The sequence below is a fragment of the Gymnogyps californianus genome, chromosome Z (genome assembly GCF_018139145.2).
Source record: "Gymnogyps californianus isolate 813 chromosome Z, ASM1813914v2, whole genome shotgun sequence".
Taxonomy (NCBI): Eukaryota; Metazoa; Chordata; class Aves; order Accipitriformes; family Cathartidae; genus Gymnogyps; species Gymnogyps californianus.
Genome location: NC_059500.1, coordinates 26447779 through 26465607, shown reverse-complemented (window position 1 = coordinate 26465607; position 17829 = coordinate 26447779). Strand labels below are relative to the sequence as shown.

The window sequence follows — 17829 nt, the reverse complement described above, 5'->3', positions numbered from 1 at the left end:
GTCAAGCACCCAGAAAAGGACCAGGCAAAGAACAACTGGTAAATTACTGAAAGTTGTATCCAAGTGATCTGTGAACCATTGCACAAGCAATCTGTAGCAGGGCAGCACTGCCTGGCAGACTGGGAATGCTGTATTTCCTACAACCTGTCTTGTTTATTAGCATACCTATTACTGCTACCAGTGCAGCAAGGTTCCTGCAGATCCCTTCGTTACCGTAACACTTTGCATAGTGCCAGGGTAAGATGGACTGCACATGACTGCAGCCAGGAGCCCTGTGGGAAGATAAACATGTGAGCCTATCAGAGCCTGCAGTAATGCCTACTGCAATGGGACAAACAAGTAGGCAGCTCAGGCAACCTGAGGGCACTTGTATTTGCAAATGTGGTCTTTGTCTGTGTACAAGTAGAGAGGAGGAAAGGAGAACTGACTGGGGAATGCATCTCTCAGGATTAATAGTTTCTGAATCAAAGGTTTCAAAATTAAGGTACTGTCTGGTTACTTCTATCTGGAAGAGCCTTCCTTTTCAAATTAAAGCTTTTTGTGTACTGCTTTTCATTCTAAATGTCTACCTAGTTTGATTACCAAGATTTAAACAGTAGGCCAGCAGGTCTTTGAATATGTGTAGAAGAGTGTCATACCCATTTCCTGAAGACACTGCTAAATCCTGTTTATTTGTGTTAATTTTAGCCTTCTAATTTAAAAGCATCCGGTCTTGGTGACTTCTAACATGGCATTTCCTTCTGTTGAATTCACAGGTGGGCAGCATACTCTCAGGCCAACAGATGACAGCTGCTGATGTGCCTTGCTGAGTTTCCACCACTTAGTGAGACTCCAGAGCTCATGTGTTTTATTTTTAGCTAGTTCAGTAGGTTAACTGAAAGCATCCACTCCACGCCAATCCCAAAAAATATTCCATTATGTATTTTGAAAATACCAAGAAGGTTACTATGCAAAGATTTTGACGCTAGGTCATTAGAGTAATTGATGTCTGCTGCAAAAGGTCACTGATATGGATGTTGCACCCCAGCAAATGAGTAAAGGAAACTTATCTGGTTCTCAAAAGTGGTATTTCCAGATTTGTTAACTGCTTGCTGTGAAAAGCAAAGCATGACTCACTGGTGTTCTCCAGCAGGGAACATTCAGTTCTAGGGAGAAGGAAAAAAATTTAAAATGTCTGTAGCTGGAAAGCAAGAACACCTTAACACAGAATGGGCAAACAGTACACAAAAGTTCAGGAAGTATTCAAACAAGAGACAAAAGGTTTTCCATTCCACAGTAAAACACTCCGAGTGTCTGTAGAGAGTCTTTTCACTAGCAGATGTTTTTTATGGTGGTTTTATCAAACTGTGAGCTGGCAGTTAGCACTACTAGCAAACCTAAAGGATAAACATTTGTAGTTCTGTGCTGGGAGGTATAACGAAATCTGCACTTTTTCTTTCATGCTGTACTCCCTTCTATTCCTCCACTCTAAACAACCTGCCACGAGGGGGCACAAACTCTATTAGAAAACAGAATTTCCAAGAATTCTGTTATGAAATAGTCTTTTACTATTGTCCTATCATAAATCAAACCTGTGTGCCAGTGAAAAAGAGTACAGATGGACATTGTGTATTTATCCAAGTTGGTTAAAATACAAACCAAAAGTAGGCAGGTCACAACTCACTGCAGTCGCAAGCATACACTGAACAATGCTTTGCTATGGCAAGGATGCAAGGGGTTTCTCTGAGCTTCCCCAAGCAGTGTGCTGCTTGCAACATCTCAGGTTTCCTAGTGGGTTTTTTTCACAGTTTCCATTGTTTTTCACGTCGTTAGTTTGAAACCCCTGTATTTTATTTCAATGAACCTCCCACATGCAGAGAAGGCCCCGTTTAGGTGCACTGAAGAGGCACTAATGCCTGCTTGTTAATACAGTAGATCAAAATTACCAGGAAGCCTGAATGATCAGCATTACACAGTATGTTAAATGTTTCCTGGTTTTCCCATTCCCCTGTCACCGTAGCATTTTCATCCTCTCCAATAGAGCAAGTACACAGCAGTTGTGTTGCTCCAGAGCTTCCCCAGAAAACAGCTCTGCTGTACTGTGTGCAAATAAGGAACTTAGCAGTGAAAGTAAAAAAAAAAAAAAAAAAAAAAAGGGAGTGGTTTTCTTTTGCCCCTAACAAAGCAGAAGGGAATCTTACAGAAAGCTCCCTTATTCTCTGATTTTATCCCTGACACTAATGGGGTTTTTTTGCATGCATGCACTATATATGCATATATTACATGCGTGCACACACAATGCATCTAACAATATAACAAATCCATCCTAGCAGATGTCACTTTAGTCAATAATCGTAGTGGAACAAAGGTATATACAAAGGAAGAGGGGTTGGCTTGAAGAGCCTGGGCCTCTGTTAAGAATTAGCATAGGAACAATTTAAGCTGCCACATCATTATCATGACATGAACCTCCAGTGCCCATGGCACACAGCATCCAAACAGATTATTATATTTAAACTACTATTCCAGGGAAAAAATACTGGATGACCACAGTGCTCATTACTGGGGGAAAAAAAATTAAATCAAAGTAAGGCCCCTGTTCACACTTACTGGTTATGTCATATTTACATGTGGGTTTTTTTCTGCTGTAACTAGTTTGACAGGTTTTCCTAGCTTTTTTTTTTTTTTTTTTTTTTTTTTTTTTTTAAGTAAGACAAATGTATTTCACCAAGCCCACTTTCTTTACTTCCTTGACTGCACTAGAGAGTGATGACTGTAAAGGTCAGCTTTCTTCAGGTGACAGCATGGCTTGGAGGTAACAGCAGCTAACAGAAAGATGGGCTTCTCAGCTTGTGTATGTTTGTCAATGCCAATACAAAGCTTGTTCATCTCCAAGCGCTCTGTGGAGCTGGCATAGTGGAGCATCCCGTTAAGCCAGCATCCTCAACTGCCTCCCAGTACCCTCTTTCTGAAAGAGTCTCAGTGGAGAAAAAGTATGTACAGTAAGGTACAACCACACTGTCATTCTACCAACAACATCTGAAATTCAAATGCATGATGAGAACATGTGCTTTTACTAGGTCGTGCCTGTACTTTTGGTCACAGAGTGAGTGCTTCTCAACACCCACACAGATTAACCACTGGACATCTACAACGTTCTTAAAGTCATACAGCAGTAGAACATGTGCTTTTACTAGGTTGTGCCTATGTTTTTGGTAATAGAGCAATTCCTTCTTAATGCCCACACAAATTAACCAATAGACACCTGCAGTACTCTTATATTCATAAAGTAGAAAACTGGATTTGGCTAAGGAATTTGCAGCTATTACATTTCAGTCTGCCCCAGAAGTTCCAAACTGTTTGGCAATGAAATGTGACATGAGACTACGCTTAAGTATCCTCTGTCTTGGTCTGAAGTGTCCAACAAGGTGAAGGCCATTGCTCCAGCTTTGCAGCGTTTGATTCAATGCAATGATCTTCTGTCAGCTCAGACTGATGTTTACCATCTGTTGATTCTTGGTCTTTGCAGGCTGCAGGTGGCATTTGTACAGCAGACATGACATCTCTTGTGTAGGCATTTATTTCCCCTTCAGCAACAGAGTCGTCTTGTCTTGGATTATAGGATCTTTCAGATAAGCCAATATAGTCATGGTCAACAACTACTGCACCTTGTAAAAAGTAATGGTTGTCTGTAAAAGAAAAGTAGCCATTAAATCAGATCCTTCAAGCCATACTTAAAATGTTAGTGAAGTGCTAACTTACTTTTTAAAACAATTTCCATAAGAGGACAAGAATGTTTGAGTGACAGCAGTCTGATAATGTGAATTTCCTAATTTCACTTAGGAAATCAAATGTTTGGCTGCATCTCATTACTTCCAAAAAACAGTTGCAATGCTCCACATTAAGAGCTTTTCTTTGCTAGGTCAATGACTAGCTTGATGTCTGTCATAGTCACCTACTGAACTAATACCTTAAATGAATGGACACGAAGATTCTTCTATGTTGTGCACACAGAGAGAAATGTGGCTACTCCAAGCTCTTGCTAGGAAATCTTAATGCAACACAACAGACTTTAAGAAGTAAAAAAAGAAATGAAACAGTTTCATAGAATTTAAAGACAACAATGGTGATTGCTACCGTATAGTACTGTTGAGCTTTTCTTCTGTCCGATATATGGTTACACTGTTTGACTTTTCCAAATGAGTTCAAATTAAATGAAAACAGTCTGACCAGACAAACTAGAAGCATAACTGTCAACATGGCATTAATACTTCTGGTTTGGAAGATGAGGTTAGGGCCTATCTTCTTGCTCACATGAGGATCCTAGTGTGAAATTATATGTTCTGTTAAATCAGAAGAGCAATTCAACAGACAAGTATCTCTATACAGGGGTCTAAAAATCCCTTTGTGAGATGTATGTCCAAAGAGGAACCTTTGTGGGAGCTACTGTGGAGGTGAAACTGCACTTTTCTGGCCATATTTCTCAGATGTGTCCTAAATCTGCCTAATTGCATTCCTGAATCATTTGGGCACTGGACCCAGAGGCATTCTCTTGAGTTTAATATTTAAACCAAACTACACTCAAACAAGGAAAACAAAACATTGCTTCAGACACATAAATGTACGTATGCATAAGGTGTCCTGGAACCTCTGCCTGGCTGTAAAGTCACCCAGGTAGCAAGCAACCCAGGTACACCCAGACTGCGAATCTGTGATGCCTGTACAAAGGGCTCTATCGACGCACTGACTCAGGATTTCTCTTTAGACCAAGAGTGTTACAACAGGTTATGAAAAAATACCTTGTTTCTGATCGCCAATTCTTACCTGCAAAAGATTTTTTTCCTTACATAAAAATGAGCACTCCATTTTCAGGCTTTGCCTTTCCTCTTTAAAACTCCCAAATTCACACATCTTAAGTATGATGCACACAAGATATACTTCAGAGTTTTGGAGCAAGGTAAGCAAAACACTTAACACTTAAAAAGTTGGTAGGCAAGGCCACAAATATCCTCACCTAAGATGTACTTTTTTCACATTTATTTCACAGAGAACATTGCAAATGCTTTGTTCCCATCTAAGGTTATGCCACAAGTCTGGTGAGACAGCCACCAGATTTACACCACAGCAGTAGGAATAATAAATAAGTTGCAGATAAAAGAGTCCAGCCCTCCTAATAAGGAGAAGTCTTTTGTTACAAAAATACACACATTTCTTTATGGATTAAAAAGATGTCATTCACTATGTCATTCTCTGCCTGGTTTCACTGCTCTATCCAACTGAAATAATACTCCTTCTTGATTGCTGTTAGTCTGTTTGATAAAGGCTAGCAATTATTTTGGCAAAGCCTGGTTTACCTCTCTACACAATGTAAATATGTATGAATATCAGTCTATTATTTTAAGATTTATAAGTATTCATAATCTATTGAATTTTTTGCCTGTGTTGGACAACTACTCCTTAGTCACTTCCTGGGAAAGGGAAGAAACTCTACGTTTAAGTACTGCTTGTGCAGTATTTAGTGGTAAATATATTAGGCTCTGATCCTACAAAGACAACTACATTTAACTATTTACACTGTGACGCAATTTACCAAAATCATTGTAATAGCTGGAGATTATCTGCATGCTTGACATGCATGTGACTTCCTCGTCATTGATCAGCAATTTAATGAGGAACTGGAAGCCACAGAATGATCGTCCAACAGTAAAAGTAGTGTCCTGGAGATGTCACATGAAACCTGTATCTTGGTTATGAAATCTGTAACTGACAATTGGCATAAATATCAGCTTCTCACATGAAATTCCAGAATTACTTTCAGCTTCACAAATCCCTCAAGCTTCAACAGCTGATGGGAAGAAATTACCATCTCAGTGCAGTTTATGCATTTTCAAGAACGAAAGCTTAACCACACATGCCAATAGGGTTCTACTTTTCAAGAACTCTGAACCAAGAAGCAGCTTGTTCTGTGACAGAAGTCTTCTAAACTCTGAGTATTGATTTTCCTCAAAATGCCTGCGGTGACTCAAAGACAGCATCAACTGAAAAGAAACAGCTGCCACTGTTTGATTAACGCAGCAGCATTGCAAAAGGACACACTGAACGTGTAAGAGCAAGAGTGGTGGTTCATTACCCAAGTCTTTGGGAATTTCTAGCAGTCCTAGACTAGCAGAGCATGACAATTTTATTTGCCCTGGTCAGAGAAACACATTTACTTCTTCAGTAGCACAATTTAAAATAAACTCTCCAAAAATCAGTTCTCTGATGTAGGCTTTCTGTTTTAAGGCTTCAGAGGACACTCTTTTGTTGTTAAAAAAAGAAGTCTAAACATGTACCATCTGCACTAGTCAGACTAAGCAAAATAAAAAAATTAGGATTCCATTGCACAAGTAAAATAAATGCAAATCCTGTCTACAGCAAAACAGAAAGAGTCAGAAAACGCTCTCTGAACACAGTTCAGCCTGATTATACTTCTAGCATGTTTTCACCAGCCAGCATGAACAGGGCCAAACCACAGATTAGAAGCAACTTTAATGGAAGCTATTTTTAAACAGACTTTAAACATGATTCATTAGCTCTGTTCCATGCTCCACATAGGTTTGAAGCCACTCACACTCACTGTTCTCCTTACTGAAAACTGCAAGTATTACATTATTACCCAGTGTTAGTTTAATTCATGCTGGTGAGTGAATGATACTTGTTTACTCTGATAACCTAACACCACAACAGAAAAGTTAAAAAAACCACCAAAGTTTTGTACATATACATATATATAAAATACACACACATATACCTACCTTTTTCACTGGACCCTCTTACATATGGCTTGAGGTGAGACATCTTGATGGGTCTTTTCAACCTGGATCCTGTGGCATCTCTTAATATTGCACAGCCATTATCTGTGACATAATCTATAATACAAGGACCAACCCATTCCGACTGGAAACGACCATCTTTCCACCAGTTTTTCCGTTGCCTGAGGACTTCATGACCAACTTTAAGTCGAAGGGTATTTAATTGCTTTGGCTTCCTTTTGACAGTGATTTTGTTTCTGATTTTTTGTTCATCTGAAGTGTTTTTCTCCACCTGCAGAAAGATACATATGAATAAAATTTTCTTTTTCCAAAAGTAATCATGTATTTTCATAACATTGGTTAATAATGCAGAAGCATAACATTAAGTCGTTTTGGATTGTGTAATTCACAATATGTAGGGCTGGACAGTTCTGAAGAAATTGATTTTATCTTCATAAATCAATAGACCATAGGCAATGGTTTTCAGCTTCCATAGATATGCAGCCCTCTAACTCAGATATGAATCTCTTGGCAATAGGTCTCTTTTAAGGTTACTCCCTCCAAATACATATGAGAATTGTTACACTGGAATCTAGGGATCACAGGCGAAGGGGAAAAAAACCCCAAAACACACACAAAACCCCACATTGCTTTAAAAGGTTAGTTATACTTTACATGTCAAGCCTTTCCATCTTTTTTATCTTCAGTCTTCTTCCTAGTAAAACTTGAATATTTAACATTTACCTGGCAATCTGAGGTCTTCTCTTCTTCCAGTGTTTGACTGGCTTTTTTAGTTGCTTCAAATATTTTGGCAAACATACTGTATTCTCCTTCCACACATACATTCATGGGCTCAACAACATGTGGGTTACGATTAAACATTTGGAAATATGGGGTGTTTTGATCTGGCTCCTATTTAAATGGGGAGCAAAAAGCAAGCAAATTTAGCATACAGCTTTGCAGATATTTTGGGGGACTTCAAAAGAGGAAGAACCTTCACATACCAGATTTGTCAAATTGAAAGCATAGGCAATAGCAGACAAATGTTCATCCCAATCATTTGGATGGTCGGTGCAGTATTTGTTAAGGAAAGCTTTGATTGTCTTGCATGTTCTTTCATTTACATCATCTGTCTGAGGATAAGATAGTACAATTTGTTTCATTCCAAACAGTGCGAAGAGTTCTTCATTTATCTTCAAAAGAAAAAGAACACAATTACTGAAGGTTTTTTTTCTTCTTCTGTATCACAGTTCAAGTAAACAAACTCAGTTTTCCATCCCTTTTGTTGGTATGATGGTGACTGAGCAAAAGTCTTACATACATATTCCCACCAAACAGTCCAGGGTGGGACTCCCAGAGAGTGAGAGCTAAAGGAATCAGTATGGCTTAGGAGCCAGTAATTGGTGGTTTCTAAACATATTTCTGCCACTAACTCAATTTGCCATTTCCTTCGTATCATAGTCTCATGATTTCATCATCTCCGAGAGGATCAAAGTGTGAAGAGTTCTTCATAATCACTATAGGCCAGTGTCAAAAATACCCTTAGCTATCTGCTATACTGGACAATATGGATGAATGAAACACAGCGTGTTGGAGTGTGAAAGCTTGTGCCAGCTCAACTGAGTGACAAAACCTGTGCTATGACTGCCAGGAAATCATTTTGCTTTGTTCTTTAGATAAAGAATAATACCCTGGAAAACGCTGCAAAATGTTACAATTGCAAATAATTGGTTTGTCATTTTCTGCATGTGTTAACTTCTTTTTTTTCCCTTTTTTTTTTAATTAAAGAAAAAAATATTTACAGGTTTTTTTTCGAGAATGGTCTAAAATTCAAATTTAATACAGGGGGAAATATATTTTTTCTTGGGAAAAAAAAAGAAATGAGCCATGTAAATACTTACCTGATAAACAAGCTCCTTCCCTTGATCAATGGGCATTTTTTGAGGTGGCCCATATAAGAAAAACACATTTCCGATTGCCTTAGCAATTTCAGCTGCTGAAGTGTCATGCAGCGGCAGGATAACAGTCCACCTTGTAAACAAATCTGTCATAATTATGATGTACTTGTGGCTTCTGTTGGTAACATTAAAAGGTCCCATTAGGTCTATAACGACTGCTGTCCACGGGTCCTCTGCTTTGATAGGGTGTGTTTTGGGTGCTGTGGTGGTTGTATTCTTTGCCACTTGGCAATGCCGGCAAGCATACACCTAGTGCAAAAATCAGGGAAGATGCTATCAATAAAAAGCAATGGTGAAGGTTTAAGACAATCAGCAGGATCATAAATCTCCACTATTCCTCTGTAAGTTAGGTCAGACCAGGCAATGCAAAACAAATTCATTTCATCATCTCTTATCATTTTCTACCCTTAGCTTTCTCAGCCCCAGCATAAAAACAAAACAAAACCAAACAACAGTGAAGGCCAGGAGAAGGACAAGTACAGGAATTCATAGCTGAACTCTCCCCATCCTGAAAGCACTGTGCTCTTTCAAGTCCACAGTATAAATTCTAATATCCATTACCATCTGTAAATACTAAAGGAAGTATGAAGCAGCTGGGATCAAAAGAAAGTCCCAATCATTCCCCTTTTGGTTCTACTGTGTACGCTGTGGCTGAAAAATATCGGCAGTATACATAATCTTCCATGCATAACATGGATCAGCTTTATCTACAGGACAGAGCCCCTTTGTCCAAGTCTGAATTGAAAGCAAAGACTCATTTTCAGTTCACGTTACAGTTGCGCATGAACCCAAAGCATTCAGGTGATGCAGCAAGCTGATAGCAACAATAATTTGGCCATAAAGGACATTTACATACAGCTTCCTCGAGGATCACATTCTGCCTGGGGATCACGTCCATGTGTCTTTGGTTGAAGGAGAAGGAACTTTCCCAAGCAGTGATTTGTTTAACTATTTCCTGAACACACCTAATTGTAAGGCACCACTTCTGTATTCTTATCTGCCAGCAGTCACTCTGGCCACATATCCTTGGGAGGGTACACTGCATCCTAACAAAGATATATAAGAATCCTTGCAAGAGAAATCCCTCTCAAAGATCAGATGTGCCCTGCATACTTAAAGGCAGTATGGCTCCCCACCACTGGGTAACACACAGCAATATGCAAACAAATACAGTGGTCAGTAGTAAAAGAAAAAAGGAAACACTACGCTTTGCCAAGAAGATCATTTACGGTTTGATTGTAAGCTTACGTTTCCTCATCATGAAGCAGTATGGGTGCTTGCCGTATCAAAGTCATATGATTACAAAACGTTTGTAACAGACTACATTAAAAAATACCCCGCAGCTATGAGACCATACCCACTGCTTGACATCATTTGTTACAGAGGTCCAGTAGTAATTAGATTCCACTAAAGTCAGTGTCCTTGATATGCCATGATGAGTACCAGCAGCATTTTCATGGCATTTCTCAAGCACCTTTTTCTTCTCTTCATCTGAAACAATTACCAGGCGCATTTGTTTTCTGTCTTTTCCAACATAGAACAATTTATTTTCTGAAAGAAGAAAAGTACCAGCAAATTATATGCAAGTGCTTTGTCTTTTGTTTAGTTTACTAAACTACCGGGCATGATTCGGTGCAGAATTTATTAAATCAACTTCAATTCACTTCTGTGTAAATGTAGCTTTTTATTTACAAATACTTTAATTATTTTCTCCAAAGAGCCAGTTGTTCACCTATGTTTATTAATCTGGACATGAGGCATTACAAGGGCAAGTCAGAATGCATACAACGTTCCCACAGGAAGTCTGACTGAAACACAAGCTAATGGCAGGGGTGGGAAGGGGAGGCAGGACATGTTATGAGACTTATTGTCTGCCTGCCAGCAACCAGACATTGCAATTCGCAGCTTTAACTCCTCCCTGCCTTCTCTCTACATAGACTTGGCAGGTCTGATGGGACTGAGAGAGCACAGCAGACTACAAAGGCTCAAATACCTCCTCACAGGGATGCAATAAAGCTGGGAAGGCCGGGAGGCTCTAAGGTGACAGATGGCAAACCCATACTTGCACTTCTACCCAGCCACACACAGCATCCTTCAGATCGGACTGAGCACTCCTTGTCTACAGCTGCAGATCTGGATTTCCCTTTTTGTAGTCCTTTGAATTATGGACTGCAATGGCTATGTATTTTCACAGTATCTAGAACAAGGTTTGGCTTTTAGATAGATATGGAAATCCCTCCTGGAAAGGACTAAAGCAGATTGAGTTTCTGTTTCTGTAAACATCCTGTTATATATTAACAAGGGTTAAGCAGAGTGTTTGTTTCTTAGAGAATGTATATTAAAATCACAGTATGCTGCAGAGCAAGATCCCACTTTTTTTTCCTGTAACAGCAAATGTTCACCTAAAAATCTATTTTCAGAGTAGTTTGAGAGAATATTTTTACCTTCGAAAACAAATTTTTTGGCTGCTCTCCTGATTCCACTTCTTTCACTTGATAACGTTGTGGGATGATACTCCCCTGTTCGCTTGTAGTATGCGATCTGCTTCAGGTGGAGCCCACCATTTTTTCCACTACGGACCATTGCTAACCTGAACAAAATGCACAGTATTTGTTAGATGGAGCAACTGTCAGAGGAGCACATATTCAGTTTTTACTGGTTTCTTTGTAGTTCAGAGGTATCCTGATAATGTAGCATCTAAGAGGATGTTACACCATCCACTGCACTGCTCTTGATATCCCCATGCTATCAACTTAAGCAATAAGGAACACTGCTTGACACGCTAATTTTGTTCTATGCAAAGTTGTTTTTATCAACCTGTATTTTAAAACTTCCAAACAATGGAGACTCCACTATATTCATTGGACAGGAGGGAAAAATGAGACCAAAGAAATTGCTCTTCTCATTCTTAAACATTTGGATAGCTCTCAAATGCAGGTGTGCTGGAGAACAGATGTGTCCAAAGAGCCACTCTAGTCGGAAAAAAACCACATAGACAAATAGGAAAAAAAATCCCCAGACAAAAACTGACAGAAATTAATTTTGTTCATTAATTCATCTGACAATTAGATTCTGAAGTCCCAAACCAGACTCTGCATGTAAGGTAACAATTCATTCCCTGACATGGGCTGACTTCCCAGATCACATTAATAAACTACAGTGTCATTAGTAAAATGCGTCATTGGTACAGGAAAGGTTTGGGTCTAGCAAGAATAGCATCAAAATAATTAGCAATTAATGACAAGCAGAAATATTCACAGGCAGCAATATTCATGCAGGCTCCATGTGATTTCAGTGATTTTTTTTTTTTTTCAAATCTGCTCCAGCAGCAATGAAGATTAGATGGAACAGCAGTTTGATCCTGCTCTAATTGATGTCTACAAGAGCAGGACCAGGCTTGGGGTCTGCCATGTCATAATTTCTTAATGAATGCTGGTTATCCACAGCATTAAGCAAATTTCTTCCTTATCCTGCCAGTCTCCCAAGACTAGACAATGTGAAAACACATAGCCTGCTAAAAAGAGTAACCAGTTTGTCTGCCATATCTGCTAAGTGGCACATAATTATGGTGAAGTGACAGTATCCAGTCACTCTGGAATCCATGTTATCTCATTATACAGTGATGCTATTTGAAAGCCAAATGTGTAAGTCAGGATGTTTATTTTTCAATTTATAGATTCTCACCTACCTTTATTATACTGGGGATGGGAAGGACATGAAGAGCTCTAAAGAGTGATTATGCCTGCTTTTATATACTCCATTCCTCCCAGAAAATAAAATGCTGTATGTTATTTATAGAATATCATATTCTACATACACAGCTGGGCTAAACATTATTGTGTTATCAATGTCAAATGCATGCCAGGAACTTCACATTCAAACAGGGACAAGACCTTTGCCCCACTGAATACTTCATTTTGCACAACTTAGAGCTGGCTTTCAAAAATAGCGAAGCCTCTTGTCATAAAAGATTAGTGTTTTAAAGTAAAATTCTCATACCTGAGAGAACTAGCACAGATAAACTTTTCACCACTACAATCCTGTCTGCAAGGAAAGAGGGTGTTTCAGAGCAGCGAAGGAGTGGAGCCAGAACAGAGTACTGTTTCTAGTGATCTTGGCTGGCACAGCAGTTTCTTGTAAATTTACATCTGATAGCAACTCAGTTGGTTGCTTTGGTTTGTGCTAAGTTGGATAACTAAAGCTGAAAGAAGGTGAAGCTACCATGATAAAAGTCATGTTTCTGTTTTAAAGAAGTCAATTAACTAGCATTTCTGACAGTAAAAGAGTACTGGTGAAGAGCAACTAAAATATTCTATCTGCCAGGGGCATGCATTCAAGCTTCATTCAGGGCTCTTCTGAAGGCCAGTCCTGCAGTTACCCAAGCATGGCTGGAAGTCAAAACTAGCCCGGTATGATTTATCACTTAACCACTGGGATGATGCACCATTTTGGCTTGACGCAGACTTTCACACATGGCAAGAAAAGATGTCCAGAACAATCTTTATTCTTCCATTACTTTTTGCTTGTGAAACTCTTGCCTGAAACAGTGAACATTCTCCATGTAGTACATGGTTATTGATTCTAACAAAATGAAGTTGCACAGCAATAAGATACATCTGAGCAGGACCACAGCTTATACTTCAGCTAAACAGAAATTCTAACCTCATTGCTGCAGTGGCAGTTTCTACTATAAAAGTTTGGAAGAGTGTACATAAGCCAATGAAGAAAGAATCCATTATGTAGTATCCATATATATTTAATGTATTTAGTAGGATCCTGATCCAGCAAACTGTTAAGTGCTTCAATAGTCTGCTGGATTGCTGCCTAAAAGCACAACATCAAATGAGCTTCCTTCCTGGATATTTAGTTTCCTATGTCCCTACTCATTTTTCTTCCCCAATACCTAATTTACTTTGTTTGGCCTCATCTTAAAAAAAAACAAAGGGAAAATAACAAGTTAGAAAATCTTCTGGTTTTGTTATTAGAATAAACCATATTACTTTAGATAATTCATATGCTATCTCTCTCAATATTCATAACGTATCATATAGTCTGTAAAAGTCTTTGACTTTTACAATCAGTAATCAATTCTTAATACCTTTCAAGCTGGAAAAGAATACACCGCTTTACAGCCAAGGAAAAGTATTTCGGCAAACAGAATGAAACGTCCATACAACCAGGGCTGTTTTTGCTGTAGGGTCTTAGCCAAAACAGTCATACCTGCTAACACTTAACTATTTTACTTTTTAATGCCCATTTTTTCCCCCCATACAATTACAATCCTAACTACAAAACTGTTTTTTTTAGTCCAGCTTTCAAGTACTTCCCCTACGTCTGTCTGCAGTTCCTACCAGAAGCAGGAATTCCCCATGGAGCCTTGAATACATCTTTTCCAACCAAAGTGCTTCCAGGAACCTGTAAATAAGACGGACACACTTGCCTACATCCCTCCCTGGCTTTTGCAAGCCTGAGCCACTTTTGACAGAGACCCCTGCCATTTCAGAATACGCTCATTTCTTAGGTATCTCCACCTTCAAGTTCACACCATCTAACAGGCCGTTCGCACCATTAGACCACATGCACGCCTCGGTCAGGATGGAAGCTGCACTGCAGATGGCAACAGTGCCACGTCAGAGGTGCAGGCAAGTAAATTAAACCACTGCCCTAACCCCTGACCGCCGCCTCACAAATACCCCTTTATCGTTTACTGCAGCTGCCACACGAGGACAGGAGAGGCGAGCAGACGTGGCCCCCGCAGGACAGGCAGAGGGCCGGGGCAGGGGCCAGTGGAGCCGAGAGGGTAGGTACACTAAGCCGAAGGCTTATCGCCCGCGGTAGCGTCAGCCGTACCTCCCAGAAGCGCTTCCTCCAGGGAAGGAGGGCCGCCCGCCCGCCCTCAGCATCCTCCGGCGCGGCGACGCCACAGCGCCAAGGCCGCGCCCAAGCCCTGTTCCCGCCCGCCGCCAAGACTACGGCCCCCAGCATGTAACGCGCCGGCCCGGGGCGGCCGGCCGCCACACCCCTGCCCACGCAGAGCACGCTGGGAGCGGTAGTCCCGAGACGCCGCTACCCGGCGCGCAAGGCAGCGCGGCAAGCCTCACGCATGCGCGAAGCGACGTCGACGCGATCTTTTTCCTTCCCCCCCCCCCCCCTCCCCGCCGTCGATCCCCACCCCCTCCTCTCGGCTCCGCGGACGAGCTCGTTGGCACGCCGGGCGCCGCGGAGAGCCGCCGGGACCTGGGCACGCACCTGCTCCAGCAGAGGTATCAGCACGGCCTGCCCGGGGGCCGCGGCCCACTGACTTGGCCTCTTCCCGACCAGCTAACCGCAACGACGGCCCTTGCGCCCCGAGACTTATGTGGCGCCCCCGGAAGTGGCGGGAGGGAGAGTGGGGGCGGGCCGCCGCCGGGGGGCGGGGCGGGGCGGCCCGCGCGGTGGCAGGCGGCGGCCGCGCCTCCTCAATGGGACGCGGGGGCGCAGGCGGCGCCACGCGCGGCGGCGCCAGGTGCAGGTGAGGCGGTTTCTCCCCGGTGCTGCCCGAGGCCCCCTCCTTCCCCTCCGGCAGCCCCTAGCCGCCCCGGGGGATGCGAAGGGTGCCGGATTCTGGATCGACCTGCCGGCCGCGCCCTCCTTTTAGACGGGGCGGGGCGGGGGGGGGGGGCGGCGGCGGCGGATTGCGGCGGGGCGAGTCGCCCCATCGAGCTGCGGCCTGGGGACCGGCGGCGGTTGCCGCTGTCCCGCGCGCCCTGCGCTCCCGCCCGCCCCTCACGAGGAGCCGGCGCCCATTCCCGCCCTGGTGCAGCAGCTCCGCTGGTAGCGGGCGGCGGGGCGGCGCCCGGGGCCAGCCGCGCCGGGGGCTGTCGCCTGGGCTCCGCCGGGCGGTGTCGGCGGCGCCGCGGGGCTCGGCGGGATCGGGGCGGTGGGATGGGCCGCGGCGGAAGGGCGGCAGCCGCGGTGCCTGCGGCGGCCGCGGTTCTGGCCGGCTCCGCAGCGAGCGGGAGGTCCTGTGAGAAGCGGAGTCGGGTCCGCGGGCAGCTTCCTCCTCTGGTGGGAGTCGCTTTGCCGGATCCGGCCCCAGTACCTGATGGCAGGATGGGCAAAACCGTTCTAGTCCTCTTTGTCTTTCGCGCAGACCTAAACCGTGCTGTTCAGTAAGCTGCAGTCATTAGTAAAACATGGTGGGCACGACCAATACGCACATATAGCTTTTTGCCTCATTTTGTGGTTTATTCTGGTCTCGGAAACAGTTTTACTGAAATAGCAGTGACATGAGTTTGCAGTGTGCTGTGCTGTCAGAAAGGCAGGTGAAGCTTTTTAGTACAAAGAAGTACATGGAGTGAAAGGCAGTGTTTCTAAACAGGGGGGCTGGTGGGGGTGGTGATAGGACATTTCCTAAACCACTGGATTTGGGGCACTCGTTTGACATCCCAAAAAATGATGATGAATTCAGTGTAAAATTAGTTGGGGCAAGGGAGATTGCTTTCTACGTTGTAATCAAGCTAGGAAGGAAAAGCAGGAGCCGTCCCAGAGCTGAGAATCAGTTACACATGGTAACCAGAAAATAACCTGTTGGGCGCTGAGATGGGAGAGATGTATAGATAGAGTGGCCTGTGTAACATTTCTCTTTGTTCTAGTGGTGTTTTCCTGAACCTGGGGACTTTACTCAGTATTGGTAAGCTTTGAATATGCTGGGGTTTTGACACTTTTATTGTTGCTGTGTAGTAGGTGATTTTGTAGTTAGCCACTCTCCTCACACAAGCAGGAAGACTGGGCGAGACCAGTATCACAACCACAGTGAAGTAAGTGGTTTCCTTTCTCATCCAAACCACTTCTATCTAGTGCCCTACGGTGAAAAGCCACTCTTCACAGTTGTTTGTTACAGTATTTCTGCATTATGTTGCATCTTTAAGTGTTGTTTCCCTTCATCTATTTAAGCTGCTCCATTTCCATCTTTTCTGCATCCTTTCTGCGTCATTTTTCTACTCTAGGAGGAAGCCAAACTTTTTTCTTGCCTGGGGTATCGAAATTCCCGCAGAATCTTCCTTTGTTTTGGTGAACAAATTTTGATTCAACCAATAACAAAACTATTCTTGCTATCTAAACTGTTTTTGGCATAAGGATTTGACTGATATAATATGCCTCTTTTATGGTTAGATATGTGAAAAATACGAGTTTTTACACTGGTTGGCTTGCCTTGGTTGGCTGATTGTTTTTGTGGAGGAGATTTTCATCCTTCTGGCAGTTGTGGTTAGATCAGGCCTCCAGAGGCTGAGCCTAATGAACTTCGGTACAGAATTTTTTGCAAAAACTTTCTCATCTTTGCAAAAGCTTTCTCATCTCTACAAAGTTGAAGTAACAAGTTCTTTGTGAGAATATGGAGAAGCTGTTTTGACATCTTTGAGTGAGATCTCTAAAAGTTCAGAAGCCAGCCTTTCTTGAAACATTCAAGCTTGCACGAATATAAATGTCTTTATGTGCTGTGTTTGACAAGGTTTGATTTAGAAAGGAACTTGGAGGTTAATGAATGTGAAGGTTATCTGTTCTGTGGCTGTGCAGGAGACACTTGTAACGCATGCCAGATGTCAATTTGTAGTAGTGTTTCCCAGTTTAAAAAAATACTGCCTTTCTGTCTTGAAGGGAAGACAGTGATATTTACTGGACAGGTTTTTCTAGATTTTTAAGGCTGTTCTGACACTTCTGTTGAAGGACGGTAATGGTTCATTTTGCAGTTTATACTCTATGACTGCTAAAGAGTTGAAAGATACCCTGTGACAGTGCAGTGTTCGGTGCTAAAACTCAGAGTTTTAGCAGATGTCATTACATATGCTGAAAAGTCACATTTCTGCTGGTTAGATAATGGGGAAAAATAAGTTCTACAAGCAAAGAATTTGGTAAGGGAAAGATGCATTGAAAAGTTACTTCACTTTAAGTTTGGTAATTTTAAATGACTGGAAATACTTTGCTTAACTAACTGTGTAATTACTAGGAAAGAAAGCAAACATGGGGAAATCAGCCAAGTAATTACTGTTTGAAAACTATAACAGTTGTGCTTTTAGACTAGAAATCGCATTCATCAGCAGCCTAAAAGGCATGTCTTTCCT

At 42.2% G+C, this 17829-nt stretch overlaps 2 protein-coding genes across 3 annotated transcripts in view; one reads left to right on the top strand and one right to left on the bottom strand.

The window, feature by feature from the left end:
* Positions 1-2696: 2696 nt before the first annotated feature.
* On the bottom strand, positions 2697-15032 carry GIN1 (gypsy retrotransposon integrase 1). 2 transcript variants are annotated; one of them, XM_050913152.1, is made up of 8 exons: positions 14978-15032; positions 11173-11318; positions 10086-10279; positions 8672-8977; positions 7775-7963; positions 7515-7682; positions 6774-7062; positions 2697-3668 (listed from the first exon to the last, which is right to left on the bottom strand). In XM_050913152.1, the coding sequence occupies exons 2-8, from the start codon at positions 11309-11311 to the stop codon at positions 3370-3372; spliced, it is 1584 nt and encodes a 527-aa protein (XP_050769109.1). In that variant the 5' UTR covers positions 11312-11318; positions 14978-15032; the 3' UTR covers positions 2697-3369. The 2 variants fall into 2 exon arrangements, with proteins under 2 accessions (XP_050769109.1, XP_050769110.1); XM_050913153.1 differs by lacking the exon at positions 14978-15032 and adding an exon at positions 14579-14592.
* Positions 15033-15195: 163 nt separating this feature from the next.
* The window catches only part of PPIP5K2 (diphosphoinositol pentakisphosphate kinase 2), a 54341-nt gene continuing 51707 nt past the window's right edge, over positions 15196-17829 (top strand). The window contains 1 exon segment of the mRNA XM_050913151.1: positions 15196-15239. The gene's annotated coding sequence lies outside the window, so the exon portion shown is untranslated.